The 23570-nt window shown below is 44.5% G+C and overlaps 1 protein-coding gene across 3 annotated transcripts in view; it reads right to left on the minus strand.

The window, feature by feature from the left end:
* The window catches only part of LOC137426955 (myosin-10), a 169285-nt gene that overhangs the window by 75879 nt on the left and 69836 nt on the right, over positions 1-23570 (minus strand). For all 3 annotated transcript variants that reach the window (XR_013623590.1, XM_068116014.2, XM_068116013.2), the window contains exons 5-6: positions 3753-3852; positions 516-608 (exon numbers count right to left, since the gene is read on the minus strand). Coding sequence is in view for 2 of the 3 variants with exons in the window: in XM_068116014.2 (XP_067972115.2) it covers positions 516-608; positions 3753-3852 (193 nt within the window). In the remaining variant the exon portion in view is untranslated. The remainder of the gene's footprint in view (positions 1-515; positions 609-3752; positions 3853-23570) is intronic.

The following is a 23570-nucleotide window of genomic DNA, read 5'->3' on the forward strand; positions in this document are numbered from 1 at the left end:
GCGAGCATCAGAAAAGCGAGCAAGCGAGCACCAGAAACCAGAAAAAGCACCAGAAAAAAAACAAGCAAGCGAGCACCAGAAACAGAAGAAAAAAGCACCAGAAAAAAACAAGCAAGTGAGCACCAGAAACAGAAGAAAAAAGCACCAGAAAGCGAGCACCAGAAAAAGCGAGCACCAGAAGCGAGCACCAGAAGCGAGCACCAGAAACCAGAAAAAGCACCAGAAAAAAAACAAGCAAGCGAGCACCAGAAACAGAAGAAAAAAGGACCAGAAAAAAACAAGCAAGCGAGCACCATAAACAGAAGAAAAAAAGCACCAGAGAGCAAGCACCAGAAAAAGCGAGCACCAGAAGCGAGCACCAGAAACCAGAAAAAGCACCAGAAAAAAAACAAGCAAGCGAGCACCAGAAGCGATGGGAATCGAACCTGGACTGTCTGGTTGACAAGTATTACTTACTGACCGGCTATCCATGCTTATTGGCTCCAGGAGTGCGGATGCGATCTTGTGACACTTACGAAGCGAGAAGAGTTGTCGTTTTTCACCGTCTTGGCATTCCCGAAGGCCTCTAGGATGGGGTTGGCTTGCAGAAGTTGTTTCTCCAGCTCCCCCTGGGAGACACAAGAAAGCTTCTATGATGTACTGACTGAGTCAAGCGGTCATCCTAAAACCACTTCAAAAACTCAATCCACTAACTAAATGAGCATTGCTATCATATTGCTATGACAATTAGAACAATACTCGAATAAACGACTCTTGGTTAGGTAATAAAAATTGCTCTTCATACAATCATCATTTAAGCAACAGAGACTTCAAATCCTCTGGAGGAGCCAGTCAGGTGGAATACAGGGGAAGTAGTAACATTACGACACCATTGCATTGCTCTCAGGTAGTGATTCATGTGATTCATGCGTTGGAGTCTCCAGTGTAATGTCCAATTAAGTGTTGAGAAAACAAATAACATTTGGTGTTGGGATTCAAAACGATCGTCTCGATGAGCATCATCTTTAAGGCCCAAATGTTTGGTAGAAATATCATTGACAATATAGCATTTCTACTCCGAGAGACAGAGAGACGTCATCTGAATGAACTTTCTTTGGGATTAGTCTCTCTCAACGACTCCCACACCCCCATATACCTTCCATTCTTTCAGCTATCATCACCCTGTCTCCTTCTGGTATATACAGTCATGTGAAAAAGTAAGTACACCCCATGTAAAGTTTTGACTTTTTCAATATATTTCAACATACAGCTATTTTATCTTCATTTCAACAATATTGATAGATAAAGGTGATATAATATAACAAATATCATGAAACATTTACATTTTGTAGTCCATGGTATAATTTAAATAAACATAAATGCAAATTTCGCATGTGGAAAAAGTAAGTACACCCCTACATTTATCACTACTTCAAATACCTAAAATTAGAATCAGGTGCACCAGCTCAGGTGCAAATGATTAGAACATTGTCAGAGAGGATCTTGGAGGAACCTGTCTTATTTAAACCTCAGACATTTAGTTTGGTTTGCTCTTTGTTGTTGAAGTGTGCGGCGTCAACATGCCTAGATCAAAAGAGCTCTCTGAGGCCTTCAGAAAGAAGGTTATAGATGCCTACGAGTCTGGGAAGGGACTTAAAAAGATCTCAAAACAATTTGAAATCAATCATTCGACTGTCCGGAAGATCATCTACAAGTGGAGAAGATTCCAAACAACTGCCAACTTGTTCAGGCCAGGCCGCCCCAGCAAGTTCAGCCCAAGAGCAGACCGCAAGATGCTGAAAGAAGTCTCTAAGAACCCCAGAATGTCATCACGGGACGTGCAGGTATCTCTTGCCACTGTTGATGTCAAAGTGCACGAGTCTACTTTTAGAAAGAGGCTGCACAAATTTGATCTACATGGGAGGTGTGCCAGGAGGAAACCTTTGCTGTTCAGAAAGAACATCAGGGCAAGACTAAAGTTTGCCAATGAACACCGAGGCAAAGACCAGCACTTCTGGAACAATGTGCTTTGGACAGATGAGTCAAAGGTAGAGCTATTTGGCCACAGTACCAGAAGACATGTTTAGCGAAAACCAAAGACAGCATTTGACCACAAGAACCTGATACCAACTGTAAAGCATGGTGGTGGAAATATTATGGTTTGGGGCAGCTTTTCTGCATCAGGCCCTGAGCAGCTCACCATCATATAATCCACTATGAATTCTTCATTGTACCAGAGGGTGCTTGAGGATAATGTGAGGCCATCTGTCAGAGAGTTGAAGCTCAACTGAAGGTGGGCCTTGCAACATGACAATGACCCTAAACATACCAGTAAATCCACCAAGGAATGGCTGAAAAGAAAGAAATGGAGGGTTCTGGAATGGCCAAGTCAAAGCCCGGATCTAAATCCCATCGAGATGTTGTGGGGGGGATTTGAAACGAGCTGTGCATGCAAGAAACCCCTCAAACATCGCACAGCTGAAATAATTATGCATGGAGGTGTCGGCAAAAATTTCTCCCAGTCGATGTCAGAGACTTGTAGACAGTTATAAGAAACGCCTACTTGAGGTTGTTTCTGCCAAAGGGGGCAATACCACCTATTAGAGCCAAGGGTGTACTTACTTTTTCCACATGCAAAATTTGCATTCATGTTCATTTAAATTATACAATGGACTACAAAATGTAAATGTTTCATGATATTTGTTATATTATATCACTTTTATCTGTCAATATTGTTGAAATGAAGATCAAATAGCTGTATGTTGAAATATGTTGAAAAAGTCAAAACTTTACTTGCGGTGTACTTACTTTTTCACGTGACTGTATATTTTTTACATTGATCCAAAGATTCACTGTGGAGCTTGATCACTAAACACATGGACAAGGACGTCAATAGACATTATTTTACTACCTCTGCCACCGGAAGTGAGTGGAGGTTATGTTTTCACCCCTGTCTGTCTGTTTAACTGTGAACAGCATATTTCAAAAAGTTGTGGATGGATTCGGACGAAATTTGGCGGAGAGGTTGTGTATGTGACAAGGACGAAATGATTCGATTTTGGTGAAGATCTGGATCGGGATACTAGAATCTATTGAGAGATAGGGCCAAAAACGATATATAGCAGGATATGTCAAAAAGTTACGGATTTCGACGAAACTTGATGGACCGGTTTTTGTTAAGATCTGAATATGGATCCGGATACAATAATTTTTAATTTTTTTAATTTTAACAAGTGCTTCTTCACCATTTAGGGATAGGGCCAAAAAGGATATAGCATGATATTTCAAAAAGTTGTGAATGAGTTTTGACAACACCAAGTGGGTGAGTTGAGTAAGTGGCAAGAACACGTGGATCAGATTTTGGTTGAGGTCCGGATCCAGAACCGGCTGATCAATGGGATACAAACTGTTCAGCCTGTCAAATATGTAAGCACTCCACTGAGTGCTGTTCTAGTTTGAATTTGAATTACAAGGACATTACTAGACGTTAATGAACAAACACGTAGAGCATATGGGATTTTAACTTGGTTCTGTGCATGAGCATCCTGAGCCATTGATTCAGATGGAAATGCTGAACAGGACGACTCTTCCTTCTCTCAACTTTACTCAATTTAGCAACCCACACCCCGTTCCTAAGTAATAAATAGATGCCCCCTGACGGTGCACTTCCCTGGTGTTGTCGATTTGTTAAATTACCTTCATATGATCATGGTGTGTTAATAACCATAAAGATTAATAGTAATTTTCCATTCAAATCAGCCATGTCAACTCACCGTAATACTAGTTTCCTTTGAGCGGTGCGATGTGGTAACGTACGCCAGGTACTGGATAACCTTCTTGGTATTCTCAGTTTTTCCAGCTCCAGATTCCCCCCTAGGATATGGAGTAAACGATGAGTTACATATTGCACCAGAATTGCATCCCTTACATACCATACCATCCTGGGCTCGATGGGGACGTCGGCCTGGCTTGCATTTAGTAAACAGTCATTGAGGAACACTGAATAAATAATACTGCTCTGCGTTCCGTTGGATATCTCCTGGATCCGAATAAAGTTGAGCGATACCTGCAATGGGGGCCAAACGTGCCTGTTCTTACGTCTTTGTTTCCTCGTATATGATATATCATGAAGACATACAAGGAACTTGTGCACAGGAGTAGGCCATTTAGCACACAATGCCTGGGTTATGTCAACCCCGCATCAATTGAAGGAGGCCATCCGATCATTGACTTAATTTGACTGGGGCAGGAAAAGGAGGAGGAGGAGTGGGCAGGATACCCGTGGGGACAGGCACAGGGTCATCATCACAAAGGTGTTTTTTTGTGGGGGTTGATGTGCGGTGGATGAAGATAATAGCTGGGTTAGGAATGAACAAACACCAACAGCACATTCACCTCTCGACTGGACATCACAACATCAGACATCACAACCACTCATCAGATACCTAACAGTCCTACCAATGTCCATGTACCCCTCAACCTCAAATGATTGATAATCTAATTCCAGTTTAAACCTCCTGTCTACCGTTTCAGCTGTCACTACCTTTCCAGGGAGACAATTCCATGCATTGACTACTCTCGAAGTGAAAGACCTGACTCCCCTCTTCTTCACAATCAGGTTCTGCTCCAAGTCCTGTCCCTATTCATTCTGCTGACAACCTATTTTGCATTCGTTATGTCGATACCCTTCATCATCTGAAACCTGCCCTTGTAATGCCCCCCTTTGTAATGTAAAATCCCAACCCCTTCAACCGCTCCTCATAGCTTAGGCGAGCTAGGCACGGAATGAATCTTTGTCGCTCCATGCTGAACCATATCCCAAATGGCAGCTGTATCCTTTCAAGTAAATAATGAAACAGGATTTCCCACAATGTCCATACAAGCAGAGTTTGAAAAAAAAAAAAAAGCACTGGAAAGGGGTTAATTTAAACATTCTACAGTTGTGTGTTGGGGGCACCAAGGGTTCGAGAGAGACATCTATTGAGCCAGTGAACAACTGCTCTAAATCACTATGGATCCAAAAACCGAGGAGTTACGTTACCTCCCATAGATGCATTTCGTGGTTTATAAAAAGCTAGAATAAGAGGGGAAATATCCCTAAAGAATAGTTCTGTTTACCCAATGAAATGTTGAATGATCCCCAGTGTGCAAAGCATTCCGAGTTGCCCAATGGGTTGCAAAGCTCTTTGTTTTACCAAGTCATTTTGGTTCAACATAAGCAAACCATGCCTTAAATAGCAGAGAAAAAGGCCTCTCTTGTCGTCTGACAGGCATGAGCTGGGCAAGGCCTGTCCTTTTGATCTACACGGGCACTACTTCCTGTGGGCTACCACGGCTCGGACGATCTACTGAGCAGGGATGAGTCTAGCGCTGCCAAGAACAACAAACGTCACACCAACTTGAAGATTTTTTTTTTTTTTTTTTTGTATACAAGATCGAGGCTCGTGAAAGAGCAAACATTAATCACACAAAAAGACAAACCGACACACAAAACACAAAAAACAAGGGGAGCGGCAGACAAGATGGGGAGAGAGGGGGGAGGACACAAAAGAGAGGGGGAAGAAGGGGAAGGACACAAACACAACATTTGATCATATAAATTCCACAGGTGATCAAAAAAAATGCACCGGGAAATGTTATCAGGTGAATATCACGAGTCACGCGAGTGAGGATTACATTTGGCGTTGACATTTCAAATAAAATTGCTTTCATTTCAATCAGTCGCCATGTCCATCAAAATGGGCACGAGTCTCGAAAATACCACCGGAGTCTCATCTTAACTGTTCAACAGCATTGGCCAGAGAAGGAGAAAACAACAGGCATAAAAACCAAGGCCAAGGTACCCTTTTAATGGCTACCTATAATATATACCTGATTGTGGCTGCCAAGTACCTCAGAGGTATGCACACTCACCTTTGACCTATCTTTCCCAGGTTGGAATCTCGACCCAGCTATAAACTGTCGTGCGGAGGGCAATACGTCAATGTGTTCGGATGGACATTAAGCTGTGTAGGAATGGTAGTTGGTGGAAGTTAAAGATCCCACAGTGTCTTCCAGAAAGAGTACGTGAGTTAAATTTGTGTCAAATAAGTAAAAGAAATCCTACCGTCATTCGAACGTCAGGCCTAGTCGGTCAGTTCGTGAAAGACTTAGGCCAAAAACATTTCTCTGGCAACCCACAATAATATGCGCATTATTGGAGACAGTAGTGGTAGTAGTGGTAGTCTCGTTGTCACTTCTCACTATACATCGTGGTTGACCAGCAACAGCAACAAATATTGAATTATTTCTTAAGTATATTATAAAACAGTTTGTGGTGCAAACAACGGTGTATAAGAAAAAGCACCTCCGTCTCTCTGGCCAAGTGCTTTGTACCTTTTGATGGAAACAAATGTGGAATATCAATTTCATCTTTCCCGTTTAAAAACCCATCTCGCTTTGCCATCTCGGTGCAACTCCAGCTGGTTTCAGGAACTTCTCCAGCATCGTACTCTGCTGACTTTGGACTGGGTATGGTTTGTAAGATGGACGCTCATAAACGGCGCCTCAATGGAAATAAAAGCACAAGCGAAAGCTTCCTTGTGTGGAGTAAATGTTTACAGGAATGAAATGGATAAATTCCGATGAGTACAATTTAAGATAAGACGCAAATGGAGCGAAGAGGCCTTTTCGAGTGTTCTGCGCCGCACGCACATCATATGTGGGTAAATGAGGCCTTTCCTGCCATAAACGCTAATAAGAGTAATTGGGTTGGATGTTAATCCCCGGGTGGTTTGCATGAATCAACATACAACACAAGATCGAGCTTTAAACTCTTCAATTATCCTTTAATGTAGCAAGGGTTAGGGTTAGGGTGAGGGTTAGACGCGAATAAGACGCGACAAAAACGTGGATCAAATAGCAATGCTGAGAATGCAGGAAGGAAGCAAACACAGACACATGCTAACTTCAGACTTGAGGCAGAAAGATACAAACACAGACACACGCTAAGTTGAGACTTGAGGAAGGAAGATGCAGTCACACAGACACACGCTGATGGAGGTGGATACTTTGAGACTTGGTAGGTCTCCATTCCACATACTGAAACCAACCCATGTGTGGAGATAGCAGCCAAGGGCAGCAACTTGCGCACACACACAACATATATATATATATATATAGACCCGGTGTGTACCCTGGTTTAGAATAAGTACACCGTATCCCTGCGTGTCATAAGAGGCGACTAAAAGGGTTGGCGTCAGGAAGGGCATCCGGCCAGAAAAGCATTGCCTCAAAAAGAGAACCATTACAATTACAACTACATATGGGCAGGGTTCAGCCCGAAGTACCCCGTGGGGGACCCCACTCCCTCTCGTCACAACTCAAGGTGGGGAACCCGATCGAAGCAAGGGTGGAAATCACTCCATTTATGACGACGAAACGTCTGATGCCCGAAGTGGAGGTCGGTTTCTGAGGTTTGGGACATGGAATGTAGGGACAATGACAGGGAGATCAGGAGAAGTGGTGGAAGTATTGGTCAGAAGAAGAGAGGACATATGTTGTGTGCAGGAGACGAGATGGAAGGGAAGTGGTGTGAGAATGGTGAAGGGTAGGCAGGGACAGAAATACAAGTTTGTGTGGCAAGGGTGCCCGGAGGGCGTGAATGGTGTTGGTGTCCTGTTTTCTGAGGAGTTTGTAGACAGTGTGGTGAGTGTGTCTAGAGTGAGTGTTAGGTTGATGATGGTGAAAATGATGATTGGAAAGCTCTTGGTGAACGTCATATCGGGATGTGCTCCGCAGGTTGGTCAGAGTGATGAAGAGAAGCACAAGTTCTGGTGTGCGGTAGAGAAGCTGATGGAAAACGTGAAAGATGAGGAAGTTGTTGTGGTAGGAGGAGACCTAAATGGACATGTGGGAAGGAGTATGGATGGTTTTGAGGGAGTTCATGGGGGTTACAGATATGGTGTGAGAAATGGAGAAGGTGAAAGGATTTTGGAGTTTGCTGATGGAGCTGATTTGTTGATTTGTAATACTCAGTTCCAGAAAGAGGATAATAAGCTTGTTATATACACGTCAGGTGGGTCGACGACAACCATTGACTACCTGATGGTGTGTAGGCGAGATTCGGGGCACCTCCGGGACACAAAGGTGATCCAGGGTGAGGACGCTGTTTCACAGCATCACTTGGTTGTCTGCGACATAAGGGTGAAAGGTGCGAGGAGAGCTCGGCGGGTGAAGTATGAACCGAGAATGAAGGTGTGGAGGTTGAAAGAGGTGACAGTAAGGGAGGCATTAAAAGAGAGGCTGAGTAGGGTAGAGGCTGATGCGGTTGAGCTTGAAAGTGGTTGGATGTCAATGAAAGCTAGTCTGTTGGGAGCCGTTGGTGAGGTATGTGGATGGACAAAAGGACCACCGAGGCACTTGGAAACATGGTGGTGGGATGATGAAGTTGGAAAGAGGATTGACGAGAAGAGGAAGAAGTTCAAGGAGTGGCAGAAGGCGAAGGGTATGGGGGCAGAAAAGGCAGAGCATGAAAGTTATAAGGCAGCCAAGAAGGCTGCAAAGAAAGCGGTAGCAAAGGCGCAGGAGGCATGTAGGAAAATGTTCGGAGAACGCTTGGATTCGGAAGAGGGTCAGAGAGCGGTATTCAGGATTGCAAAGCAGATAGCGAAAGAGAGGTGTGATGTGATGGGGGTGAATTGCTTGAAGGATGAAGTGGGACAAATCGTTGTGGACCCAGATGGAATTAAAGGAAGATGGAAAAGATATATGGAAATGCTGTTGAATGCAGAGAATGAATGGGATGGCAACACAGAGAGTAACCCAGTTCTAGGACCGGCAGAGAAGATAACTGAGAAGGAAGTTGAGGAAGCGATAAAAGCAATGAAGAGTAGAAAAGCGGGAGGGCCGACGGGAGTTGTGGGAGATATGTTGAAGGCAGCAGGAAGTTGGGATGTGAAGCGAATGACAGAGATTTGTAATCTGGTGGTGAAAGAAGGCCGCATTCCAGTGGATTGGGAACTGCGTACCCTCGTCCCCCTGGACTGCGGCTCATATCGAGCGATATAGTTATTGGAGCATGGAATGAAGGTATTGGAAAGGGTGTTGGAGAGGAGGATAAGGAAGAAAGTGAAGATTGACAAAATGCAGTTTGGATTTATGCAAGGAAGAGGAACGACAGACGCGCTTTTTATTGTAAGGCAGTTGCAGAAGAAGTATATGGAGAAGAGGAAGAAGTTGTTTCTTTGGTTTATTGATCTGGAGAAAGAATTCGATAGGGTTCCACATGAAGTAGTGACATGGGCATTGAGGAAGTTAGGAGTGGAGGAATGGTTGATCAGAGTAGTGATGGCAATGTACAAAAGAGCGCGCACAGCCGTAAGGACGAAGGACGGGAACAGTGGTGAGTTTGAGGTGAAGGTGGGAGTGCATCAGGGGTCGGTACCAAGTCCACTACTATTTGTAGCTGTGATGGACTTGCTGGCTTAGAACGTAAAGGAGGGTTTACCGTGGGAGTTGTGGTATGCAGATGATCTGGTGTTGATTGCAGAAAGTATGGATGGATAGAAGGAAAAGATGAACAAGTGGAAGGAATGTATGGAGACAAAAGGTCTGAAGGTGAATATCGGAAAGACGAAGGTAATGGCAAGTGGTAAAGCATGTGGTGAGGTGGAAAGAACTGGGAAGTGGCCGTGTGCTGTGTGCAGGAAGGGTGTCGGAGTGAACTCCATTCAATGTACAATGTGCGCTGAGTGGGTTCATCAAAAATGCAGTGGTCTGAGAGGGTCATTAACCATTGTGGCAGCTACATTCAAATGTAAGGTGTGCACAGAGGGAGCTGCAGATGGAGGAAATGTTGAGTTGGATCTTGGAGACGGCGTGAAGCTGGAAGGTGTGAAAACACTTTGCTACCTCGGAGACATGCTGAATGGAGAAGGTGGATCAGACTCGGCTAGAGTTGCGAGAGTGAGACGTGCATGGAAGAAGTTTCGGGAACTGAGTGGCGTGCTGATGAGGAGGGGAGTGTCGTTGAAGCTGAAGGGAAAGGTGTATGCTGCATGTCTGAGAAGTGTTATGATTTATGGGAGCGAGACATGGGTAATGAACGTAGAGCAGCAATGAAGGCTGGAAAGGGTGGAAATGCGAATGGTTCGGTGGATGTGTGGAGTATCGTTGAGAGAGAGGAAGACAAATGATGAATTGCGAAAGATGATGGGAATAGAGCCTGTGATTGATGCTGTGAAGAGAAACAGGTTGAGATGGTTTGGTCATGTGTTGAGGAAGGATGAAAGTGACTGGTTGAGAAGAGTGATGGAAATGAATGTAGAAGGAAGTAGAGGACGGGGAAGACCGAGAAGGACTTGGCTAAAGATGGTGGAAGAAGAAATGCGGGCAAGGGGGTTAACAAGGAGAGATGCAGAAAATAAGGCAAAATGGAGAAGATTGTCATGGGGCCCGCAAGGCTAACCCCCGCTCTCGCAGGGAAAATAACCTTAAAATGCATGTTGTTGTATATATATATTGTTACGGAACCCAACGTCGGCCTATGGTTCCCCTTTGAGGGGGGATTAGTCCCCTCGTCTGTTACTGACCGACATGGTCCCGAGGGTATGACGCCACGCCCGGTCGGCGCTGGGTAGGGTTTTAGGCCCACAAGTCCTATGACCTGAATACCAGCGCTTCCCGGTTCGCGAAGGAACACCCCCCGCTCACGGCCGCAGCGTAATGGATGTTGCGCCGAGCGAAGCGAACTGCGGCGTGAGCCGTTTACCAAGACTAGACCCGATTCCTTAAACATTGGCCAAATCGTGCCACCAGTATTCAATTGGGAAATCACCAAAACGACAAGGATGTGAAGAAGAAGAAGACAAAAAGGGTTTGAAATACGACTATAATTTATTACTACTATTTACAAGACCAAAGAAACCAAGGAGAAGGAAGGATACGAAAATAAAGACAGAAAGAGGGACGGACCAGAAGGACACAGTGAAACTTAGCTTACCTATTACAGTCTTACTTAGAAACCCAAGGACAAGACAAAAGACAGACTACAATCACACTTACACGACTGGGGAATGGAGGCAGGAATGACTGGAGGAGGAATGGGAAGGTTCAGCTGGGGCAGATGGTTCGGGCTTGATCCCGCACGGGACGTCAGGCTGGACCTCCACGGCCACCGATGCCACCGCAATCTGGTTCCCACGGGGTAACGGGTCGGAGCTGCCTGGTGGAGTCAACGCTGCTTGTGGAGCCAAAACTGCTGGTGGAGCCAAAGCTACTGGTGGAGCCAAAACTGCTGGTGGAGCCAAAACTGCTGGTGGAGCCAAAGCTACTGGTGGAGCCAAAACTGCTGGTGGAGCCAAAGCTGCTTCTCTGGCTCACCTCAGGACGCGTCTCCCTTCTCTCTCCGAGGGCTCGTCTCCACTCATCTGCCGTCTCTGGCGCAACTCTTAGAACTCAGAACTCATCTGCCGTCTCTGGCGCAACTCTTTCTTGGAACTTCGAACTCATCTGCTTCCGCGTGCGCTTATATAATGCCTCGGGCGATCAAGCCGCCGGCCTCCAGGACACGCCCATCGGTGAGCTCGCCTCGGCCCTGATTGGTGGGCACGGGCTCTCTGGCTCCACCCTTGATGACGATGGGCGGGCACGCCCTTCTTCCCCGAGCTGACCACGCCGTAATGGCGGCAAATGCAGTTGGCAGTAGAGGCTTTGTGAATGGGAATGAAAGGGGATCTATCTATTTGAATTCGGTGCAATGGAGTGTCAATTAATGGAAGACACAGCCTTAACCTACAAAGAATAAGGAAATAAACTACCAACAAGGAGGAAATCTATGATTGGCTAACGTGATTGTTTATGACCTAATTACGGGACGCACTTTGACCTTTATACACAACTGGAGGAAGGAGGGTGATATTTTACAATGTACTACACAATAAAAAAAACACAATTCTCATATCCACAACAATATATATATATATATATATATATATATATATATATATATGTGTGTGTGTGTGTGTGTGTGTGTGTGTGTATGTATCTATATACATACATATATATATATATATATGTGTGTGTGTGTGTGTGTGTGTGAGTGTGTGTGTGTGTGTGTGTGTGTGTGTGTGTGTGTGTGTGTGTGTGTGTGTGTGTGTGTGTGTGTGTGTGTGTGTGTGTGTGTGTGTGTATATATCTGTATACACATATACAGACTTGGCATTTAATATGGCATATTTTTTTTTTTCTTGACTTGGGTTTACTTTCTTAACTCAGTATATCAATCTGGTGAGTTTCTTTTACACTTTGGTGATTTATTTGTTAAAAGAACCATGTAACTGATTGTCTGTCGCAGCAAGAAGTCAACAACAGGATTATATCACAGGTGGCGTGGCAAAATGTACGGACAGGTGCATTTGATGATTGGCTTCACAGTCGGGTATACAAGGGTTGTTGCGTTCTGTATTAGTGGAAAACAACTGCTGCACATCTCCAAAAGTGATTGCCGCTTCCTCTGGAGATGGTCCGTCAACTCGACAATGCTGTTTGTCATGGAGTGGTGGCTTTACGAAATTACGGCATGAAACAGCGTGCTATTGCTCGGCAGTATGGCATCACTCAAGGTCAGGTGTCATAGATCCTGAAACGAAATGCTCAGAGGGGTGTCCCTACTCCAATACCGAGGCCAGGACGTCCCCGCAGAACCACAAGGAGGGATGATCGCCAGCTGCACCGGTTAGTCCGCAATGGCCGTACCAAGTCAGCTAATCGGCTTAGGGCTGAGTGGCAGCAACTGACAAATGTGCCTGTATCCAGAAGGCTAGTCAACCAACGACTGGTTCAAGCACGCTATCGTGCTAGGCGTCCCCTGAGAAAGCCAAGCCTGACCAGACAACACCGCCAGCGCCGATTGCAGTGGGCCAGAGAGCACCATCAATGGCAGCCAGGACACTGGAATCACCTGATCTTCAGTGACGAGTCTAGATTTCTGGTCTATCGTCAAGATGGCCGCGTCCGAGTGTGCAGACAAGTGCATGAAGCCTACAACAAAGATTGTATAGTGCCAAGAGTCCAAGCTGGAGGTGGTGGGGTGACCGTTTGGGCTGCTTTTCATGCAGGGGGCAAAACTGACCTGGTTGTTCTGAATGGAAACCTGAACCAGTTCAAGTACAGGGCCATTCTGGAAGAAACATTGCTTCCATTTGCTCGTGCAGCCTTTCGAGGAAACTTTGTCTTCCAAGATGACAATGCACGGCCTCATCGTGCTCGCATGATCCAACACTTTCTTGCTGACCGTGGTGTAGAGCATATGGAGTGGCCTGCCATGTCCCCGGATATGAATCCAATAGAGAACTTGTGGGCAGAATTAACGCATCAAATCGACCACTTGGACCAGCAGCCGACCTCAGTGCGTGAATTGCAGCAGGCTATTGTCACTGCATGGCAAGCGATTCCTGTCCAAACCATGGCAAATCTCGTGAACAGCATGCCTCAACGTGTACGTGCTCTCCTGAATGCTCGTGGGGGTTATACGAAGTACTGAACTGTAATTTTACTGTCCGTAATCCCAGTCGTAATTTAAGTTTTGTTTTTGTTAAAAAAATTTTTGGCTAATGTGCAAAATAAAGAGATACTTCTGGAAAACGTACATAAGTTTAACACAGTACTGTCCATGAATTGAGTTCGATATCAGTTTACATCACTTTCAAGGATCAATTTATTTGTTTCGAAATGTCAAATGTGGTTTTTGCTTCTTTTAAAGGTCACATTAACAAAATCTAGAATAATTTCAACATAATTCCAATGAACTTTTGGTTCTAAGACATCTTGAAAAGTAAGTTCACCCCCACAAAAAAAATATTCCATATTAAATGCCAAGTCTGTACGTACGTACACACACACACACACACACACACACACACACACACACACACACACACACACACACACACACACACACACACACACACACACACACACACACACACACACACGTGGGGATACATCGAGACCTGGGAGGGCTCCGTCCTGCAATTCTGAACCTGCAATTGGAAATAACATCCCACGACAAACACAATGTTAATAACACCAATAAACACAAACAGAATGAGATGACAGACTGATGGTGGGTGCTGCATGTGCCTTGAGTGCCATCTTGGTGAAGCAGATATTTGCAACAACCAACTGAACGGCAAGCAAAATGACTCAATCCCCTTTGTGAAAATACCATGTGTAATTCATCTTTGTTTCTTTACAAAAGGCTCATGGAGACGCTGTTAGAATATTATTATTGTGTTTTTTGCAGGTTTTGGCAAGAATTTTAATCACCGTATAATAAACAGCTGAACTTGACTTACTTTTAGATACAGTGCCGACAAAAAACAACACTAACACTAACAACATTACTATTATTACTACTACTATTACGACTACTATTATTACTACTACTATTACTACTACTATTATTACGACTACTATTATTACTACTACTATTATTACTACTACTATTATTATTACCACTACTATTATTACTACTACTATTTTTACTACTACTATTATTACTACTACTATTATTATTACTACTACTATTTTTACTACTACTATTATTACTACTACTATTATTACTACTACTATTATTACTACTACTATTACTACTACTACTATTACTACTACTACTATTACTACTACTACTACTACAACATCAGCACCAATTATTCCCACCTTCTGGCAGGGTCAGCCAGGGAATGTTTCTCTCCGAAGTCTTTCACGAACCGACTGGCCAGGCCTGACGTTCGACTAAAGGTGATTTGGGCAAGAATTTGCAATTTGTTCAGGATGCCGGGGATAACTCGCCTTCTCTTCGTGCAAGACGCCGTGGGGATCTTTAAGGGCCACCATGACCAGTGCTGGCAGACTAAGTCCTCCGGCATCCGTCCGAGGAATGGCGCACGCATCGATTGATGCTCCGTCCAGTTTGCAAACCACCAGCTTGGTAGTTTATGGCTTGGTCTGGATTCCCAACGAACGCGAGACAGCTCAAAAGCGAGTGATGACAAACAAGTCTGGAAATTATTTATCCCAAAATGGAATTGTGCTGGGGTAGGTAGGACATGGAACACTGTTATTCCATGGAATTTATTGTGGTTTAGGGTAAGCCAGTTTTTATGTTTCATTCTCCCAAAACCCATTTCTCATTCTCACTCGATTTTGCACCATGGGCAATGTGTGCAGGTGAAAGACACCTGCACACGCCTGCCTGAATCATCGGCAGTAATTATGCAATTATGAGATTCACTTTTACCATCACATCATGCGCAGCAGCGTCTGTGCAACACATGATTGCACGATCGTTGCGAGAAGCAAGCGGGCACAGCTGGCAGGGCACGCAAACTGACGCAGCATTTTGCAAAGTAATCCTTCATGGGAAAACAAACAGCTTTGTCATGGGATTTGTGGATAGCACAGCCTGCGAGGAACTATGAAATGCATTTTAAAACTAGAACAATGCGAATGTGTCGCCAATATGCCTCCGCATAATCCCACAGCGGGTATACGCCATCACTCTGCATATGTATGGGTCGGGGATCACGTTTGTGAAGTTTCGTGTTGATCGGATAGATTCGTTTTTCTATCCAAGATGGCTGCCAAAACCACGTGACCTATGACATCATCATTTTCAAACTGTATGTAGCAGAGCCGTTAGATGATATTTGTAAAATTTCGCATCGATAGGGTGAGCGGTTTCAGAGATATAATTATTTAATATTTTCCTTCAATCCATTATGGCTGTCAAACCATGTGACCTGTGATGTCATAAATTTAATATTTAAATACAAATTAGTCATAGATCATGTGCATGTAATTTCAGATTTTTAGGATAAGGAATTCGATTAATACATTTTTGCCTGGTATACCGCTTCACCTATGATGTCATCATTATCATGCTTTTGTTCCCCATTGGGAGTACTTGACAATGTGCCAAGATTCAAATTTTTACATTCAGCGGTTTCCGAGAAATATTTTTTTTTTTTTTCCTTTTAATCCAAGATGGCTGCCACACAACGCGACCTATGACGTCAAAATTATCACTAAAACATTCTGCATGTGTGTCACTCCTACCCTGAAAGTTTCGTCTCAATCGGACATATGGTTGCTGAGAAAAACGAGGTTCAGCCCGGACGGACGGACAGATGTAGGTACGTACGGACAACCCGAAAACAAAATGGCTCCGGCGACTCGATTGGCGGAGGCATAATGACTACAATCAAATCAATATCGTCTGCAATCGATGTGACGTCACGTCATGTCACGACTATTCGAGTGAATGAGTTTAATATTTCGAAACAACCAAAGGGATATTCCGTGAAACTTTTTTCCTCTTCCTAAATTGATTTCGTCCTCTTCTTCCTCATTAAAGTCGAACTATGACATCCTTCACAAGATGATGCGTTCAAGCTGGCATCCTTGCCAACCTGAGGTAGATGAATTCACCAGGTTTCTTCTTCTTTGGTATGAAGTCCGAGGCTCCGAGTCGCATCATTGGCTGGAGGCGCAGCTGTGTTGCTGATTCAGCAGTCATTTGGAACTTGTTGATCAGGGTGCCAGCGGAGCGACAGCTCGCCAACTCTTCGTGAAGGACATCATAGGATCTTAAGGCTCTAAGCCATCGTGCCAGCCATGTTCACCACGTATGGCCTTCACTAAGCTTCATTAGAGCACTTCCTATCCGTATAATGACTGCAACAGCATCAAACAATGGTGCACCTCCAGTGGGACATTGCACATTTATCAATGTTGAGCAGATTGTGCTTGAAACTCGACCCCATATGCAAGTGGATACTCTGAATCCTGGGAGGACTCAGTTCCATCTTCAGAAACCCACAAATGGAGAGTTTAAGCAATGCGAGCTCAAGCGACGTGGTGAACCGTCCACCATTTGCCAGGAGTGTGCTGCGAATCCTAAAGGGCTTTGAGATTCATATGAGACAAACAAGGCCAAATTGGACCCAGTCAGGAAGCCCCATCTCGGTACAAAAAAAATGTGTGCCCGGCCTACAATTTACGACTTTCAGCCACAGCAAACATATATATAACAGGAATGTAATGACATCTCTCTCAAGCTCCTCTCCCCCACAATGAAAACCATTTTCCCATGTCGTTCATAACACCACAGCAGCGGAGACATCGAAGTGGGCGGGATATATAATTCTGCATAAAGAAAACATGTTGCCCGAAAATGCTGTCACATTTCCTGTAAATCCAAGGCCTTAATGTGTCATAGGATGTCGGTCTGAAAGCCAGATGTTCGAAATGGGTGCCAGAGATGTAATATCAACAAAAGGAGGTGGTGTTTATTTCACCGTTTTCCTGGTTATTGTTGTGTGCAACTCCACCTGGGTAAAGCGTTTAAGATAAGGAATATTGCTGAAAACGGCAAACGGCAAACGATGGAAGAGGGAAGATGTAAAGTTGAAGAGCACACCAGTGAGGCATGGGGAGGGGAAGGGGAGGAGTGAGGAGGGGGGGGGGGGGATAATGGAGTGATGATGAGGATGAGTCAGGAATGAACGAGCAAAAATATAGTGGCTGATTTTTTGTTTTTTGAATCCTCCCATTGGTGGTTGTTTAGTTTTCCAGACACACTATTTAACCAGAAATCATGGGTTTGCAGTGGTGAGAGTGGGAAAAATGGTGCGGGTGGTATATATATATACCCCAACACCTTGCCCCCCCTCCCTGCCCAGCTCTACTGGGTCGCCACTGTACAATGGCGGGCATATAGCGGGAAGGATCATTCATTTGACATCTCAAATACCAAATTTCATAATGATCTAATGAGCCTTTCTTGTTCTGTTGCAGATTTTGTGAAGTGATGTCGTGGTCGGGTGATTCCGAGAAGAAAAGGTGGATGTGCCGCATCGTGGCTATCGCGTTCCGAGTCGCCAGGGATCAGACGCCGGGAACCATATCCCGATCCTGGGTTGCCAAGTACCTGAACAGGTCTGAGGACTTCGTCAAACGCAATTGGAACCGTGATCCCTTCGATTGCGAGATGGACAGCCGGCCCGAACAGACAGCACAATGTTTGTCTCAGGAAAGCAGGGATATCATCATTGAGTCGCTTGCCAAGGAGAAGAAAAGCATTCGAGGGCTCCAAAAGGACATTGCACGGGTTCTAGGGAAGAAGAAGAGCTTATCAAGTATCCACAGGTTCCTTCAGTCCATTGGCGCAAAGGCTTTTCACCAAATTCCAGCACCGAAGCTGACGGAGAAGAACGTCGAGGATCGAATGTGGTTTTGTGAGTTTTTGAGCGAGTGGACCTCTGATGATTTTCTTTTTCTGGCCCCTTCTGATGAATTTTTCATTTATGAGGCTCGACGTCCCAACTTCCAGAACGACAGAATTTGGGCTCTTCACAATGATGACATTCCACAAGAACTCAAGATTCGAGAGAAATCGAACTGTATGTTCGAGAAATCTTCGAGAAATCGAAGCACGGTGCGTTGGCGTCTTCTTGATGTTCACAGCGAAAAGGCTGATGTGGGTCATCAAAGAGCAAGGACAATCATGCGACGGCAAATACCTCCGAGACGTTGTGCTGACCCCCCATGTTATTCCGTTCTTACGGAACCCAGAAAATGTCCTCAGCATCAAGGAGACCACGTTTCTGCATGACTGAGCCCCGTGCATGAGCGCACTGGGGGCCCAGAATCTTCTGAAGGCGAACAAGGTCGATTTTTTCGGAAACGATTAGTGGCTGGGAGCATCGCCTGACCTCAACGCCTGTGAACATTTGGGGGCGATACTCAAGGACAGAGTTGAACAACGCCTCCAGAACACCAGGGAAGAGCTTCTCACTGCTTTGACTAACGTCCTCGAAGAAATGGAGTTCGATCGTGACTTGTTTGTGTCTCTCTTGGAATCCTACCCTGCGCGTTTGGAGACAGTTCGGTCGGCGGGCGGTGGGCACACCAAATATTGAAGCAAAGCTTTGAAACTGTGCACATAACATGAGATGTCGAATAATAAAGCTTTTTCCCCCTATTCGTGGTTTCTCCCTACCTCTCCTACGTTGGGCTGGGCAGGGGGGGGGGGGGGGGAGGGGCTAAGGTGTTGGGACACCCTGTATATATATATAATATATATTTTCTTTTTAAGTAGGCGCTTCCAACCAGAAAGTAACAAGACCAAAAGTCAAACAGCGGCGTAGCCAGGCTTGTAAAATATTATAAACCACAAACACATATGATTAGCTTTTCAAACAGTTGCTCATGCTGTTATAACATTAAACAAAGAAATCTGGAGAAATCTCGACATCCGTGAGGTAAGTTTTACATACAGAACTAAGCAAAGATCTACTGTAATTGATATACCCCACAGGGTTGGAGGTGTGCTCATTTACTAAGCTGCTAGCTAGCACTTGCCAAGCCAGCCGTTCCTGAAGGGTTTTGAATGGAGTTCTTGCTCGAATGCTTCAACCACTTGACGATTTCTCCACAAGAAACTTGATAAATGAACACACCCACCCAATGTTCTTGAGACCCAACCATAGATCGACTGTAATCTATATACCCCAAAGAGGAATGACCCTCTCTGCAGCTCCGGCAGTGAGGGGGTGTGTGCCTACTGGTAAATTAAAATGTCAGTTGGTGGAGTCAGCCGTCGTAATGACATCATATACGTAATGACGTAATGGACACAAAACTGCCGCTACTTCAATATGTCGAAGATGATATATTTTAACTTCCAGTACGCTTGCAGTCACTACGAAGGGATTAGTGTTACGATTAGATTTACGATAATAACGTTACATTTCGAAAATGATATTACCATTAAAAAACCGAGGCTAATTCCTTACTTTTATTCTCCGTTAATACTGAGGTTATTAATATTAGTGCCGAACACCGCTTATCACTGATTCATAAACCATACACCGCTTCAATCCATTTACTTTCCATTTGCGACATTGGGATTAAAGTGTTATGGTTATATTTACTATTGTTGCGGATCTCTTCGTCGGCCTTTCCCCTTACCAAGGGGGGGGGGGGGTGGTTAGTCCCCTTGTCTTTGACTAGCCGACAGGATCCGGGGCTATGACGTTTCTTCCGGATGGCGTTAAATAGGGTTGTAGGCCGAATTCCTATTACCTAAGTACCAACGCCGCCTAGGAAGCAAGGAAATAAGCCCCGCCCGAATCACGGTTATAGGTGGAAACGCCGAGCGGTATCGAACCGTGACCCGAGCCATAATTATCAAGGACTAGATCCCGATCCGAGTGGTTCCTATTGTGCCACGCTTACCCAATGGAGGAAATCACTGATACGATCGAATCAGGAAACACAGGAAGAACAGATGGTTTATAACACTATGTACAGTACCAAGAAGAAGAACACACAGTGCAGCCTTATACAGTCTTATACTTATCCCAGGACAACGGGCCCGTTTCACACTCAGACACACTCACACGGGGTTGTAGACGAACAGGGCGATGGTCCAGGGATGGCGTCCAGGCAGTTCGCTCCGGTCCTCGACTCGCACTGCGAAGAAGATGGTCAGGGCGGCAGAAGCTCCCCGCGGGTCGTTGGCGCAGATCGGACAATTACGGGGCGAACGGTAAGCGGGGCTTGGCGGTTACGCTGGCGTGGCTACGTATGTAATAGATGAACAGGCGCTATATGCGCTCCCAATACAAGTTCATAGCAAGGCGCAATTCCTTCCAGACCTTTACACACTGCTCTCCCGCAGAAGTCCTCACAGCCCTCCGCTTCAACCAGTCCTGTTGCACGAGTCCTGTTCAAGGGCTTTGTGCATGCGCTTATATAGCGCCGCCCAGCGAACCCTCTGGAACTTGCCAGCCGCGCCCTTACCACACCCCTCAAAATGAAAGGACCTAAGCTTATTATTTCTTTACACAACACAGGTATCACTAGTGGAAATGGCCTATACTCACACATACTATGACATAACTAATACCCTACGGTGGCCTACGTGTTGCTTGTGGACTAACTATGGGGCAAACCTTTAACCTTTAATGATGTTATATGTACACTCTCAAAACCGCAACACTATATAATTATTATTATTATTACAAAAACTAAAGCTTCCAGGGAAGCAGAACTCAACTGAACTGACTGGACAACTTTAAAGTAGGTCAGTTGTCTGTACTAGATTTGACTTAAATGAAGTTAAAAAGATTTTTGTCAATTTCTATATATACATTTCACTTCCGTAAATGTTGTGTTCACTTCTTTCTCAGTTTCAGCATCCTAAATTATTGTGCTTTTCTTAAGAGCTGAAAAGAATATGCCGGCCTATGGCGGACATTTTGTGACAGATCGGGTTGACATGCGATAGCAACCTACCTTGTGTGGTAAGAGTCTCACACACCAAGTTTGATCAAAATCCATAAATATTTGTAGACGTTAAAGTCTTAACGTCGTTTCGGAGCTGAAAACAATATGGCGGCCGATGGCGGCCATTTTGCGACGGATCGGGTTGGAATGCAATAGCAACCTACCTTGGTAAGGGTTAAACATTCTACGTTTGATCAAAATCTTTTAATATTTGTGGACGCCAGAGTGTTAACGTCGTTTTCATGACCAAATACAAAATGGTCGCCTAAGTCCGCCATTTTTCAACGGATCTGGCTGAAATGTAATACCAACCTGGTCCTTAGGGTAAGGATGCTGCCTGTCAAGTTTGATCAGAATCGGTTGATATTTGTGGACGCTGGAGTGTTAACATCGAAAAGTTAACGGACGATAGATGACAGACGACGACGACGACGACGATGACAGACGACGGACGCCGGAGGGTTCAGTATGTGATGAACTCAACTGGACGGTAGACCAGTTGAGTTAAAAAACGATACAACTGAAACGATACACTACTGTATTAAGAAACCTGGGCTTAATTTGTCCGAAGCGGTCCAAATATGAGTTATGACACCTAAGGCCTATACGTACCGTATTGTTGGAAGAGCTGTAACGCCGATGCTTCGATATTTGATGGCCATTTTAACAATCGGTTTGTTTGTGTTTCACACAGAATGAAAAACGTAAAGTTAGAGCATGGCGTTTGTGATATATGACAAGTTCGACGATATGTTCAGCATGAACGGCATACACATCAAAATGGCGATGTGTAGAGAGTCAGCCGCCGCACCACCGTAATGACATCAGACGTAATCACATCAACCTGTCATGTGACCAGATCCTCAGCTCTGATTGGTATACGTTTGAGGGGACATACATACATACATACATACATACAACATACATACATACATACATACATACGGATAAACACTGTTCTAGACTGCTTTGCCCGATGGGCTACCCCGTAAAAAAACGATATCTACTCCGCAGATTTGAGCAAATGAGCAAAGGGAGACCCGGTCTCAGGCGATGTTTCACTCGCTTCACAGCAGGCTTCCTCAGGCCAATAGATCTTCCTCACACACATAAGATCCATTTGAGAGTATAGATGAGGGAGATATGACAATTTGAGTCTTGACGTATTTACGTATATGCATGTACAGCGTGAGGCAGAAATATGGTCATTTTTTAAATTTGTGTGAAGGAAATAAAAAATTGTATTTCAAAATAAACGTATTCACGATATTGAAGTATATAACATGCACTTTTATTATTCTTCTTTTTTACTGATTTAGTTTTATTTTTTGCAGGCAAAACACTTGAGTGACCATGTAGAACTGGCCAGGTGAAGAACGCACTTTCGCTATCATCAAAGCTTTTTACAAGAATAATGATAGTGCAACTGCTGCACAACGTCAATTCAAACTCCATTTCAATGTTCAACGTCATGGAAATGTGCCGCCTGTTCGTGCTATCAAGTTAAGGGTTCAGAAGTTTGAGAGGACCGGTTCAACTTCAAAAGAGAAACCGCTGGGAGCATCCAAATCAGTAAGAACGGCACAAAACATTGAGCGTGTAAGGGAGTCAGTTTTGAGAAGTCCGCATTACTCCAGCCGAAAGCATGCATCAGCGTTAAGAATTTCTCACACATCACTACGCCGCATATTGCATAATGATTTAAAGTTTTATCCCTTTAAAATTCAAACTGTCCAGGAAGTAAGGTAAGATGAACATCAGACGCGAAATCAATGATATTGACGTGGCCATGTTGCAGAACGTCATGAATAATTAGCGTCCATGATTAGAGGAATGTGTCAGACAAAACCGTGCGCATCTCCTCGATCTTCTTTTCCACAAATAAATGGCATGTTATGTACTTCACTTTCTTGTAAGAATTTGTTTTGAAATACAACTTTTTATTACCTTTTTTTTTTTTGTATACTGAATCGAGGCTCGTGAAAGAGCTAACATTTATTTCACAAACAAATCAACCAGACAAACAAAATATATAAAAAGAGGGAGCGGAAGACAAGATGGGGAGAGAAGGGGAAGCACACAAACATAACATTTGAGAGCAGGGAGATGTGTGGGAGGGAGAGGGCTTGGGGGGAGGAGGCGTGGGAAGGGGGGGGGGTGGGAGAAGTATAAAACACAAGGACACAAAGGACTTCCAGGACGGAAGTTGGAATTTCAAAAAAGTGGATTTGGGGTGGACCTTTGCACGATTATTAAAA

Source organism: Myxine glutinosa, chromosome 5, assembly GCF_964187855.1.
Source record: "Myxine glutinosa chromosome 5, kmMyxGlut1.1, whole genome shotgun sequence".
NCBI classification, from domain to species: domain Eukaryota; kingdom Metazoa; phylum Chordata; class Myxini; order Myxiniformes; family Myxinidae; genus Myxine; species Myxine glutinosa.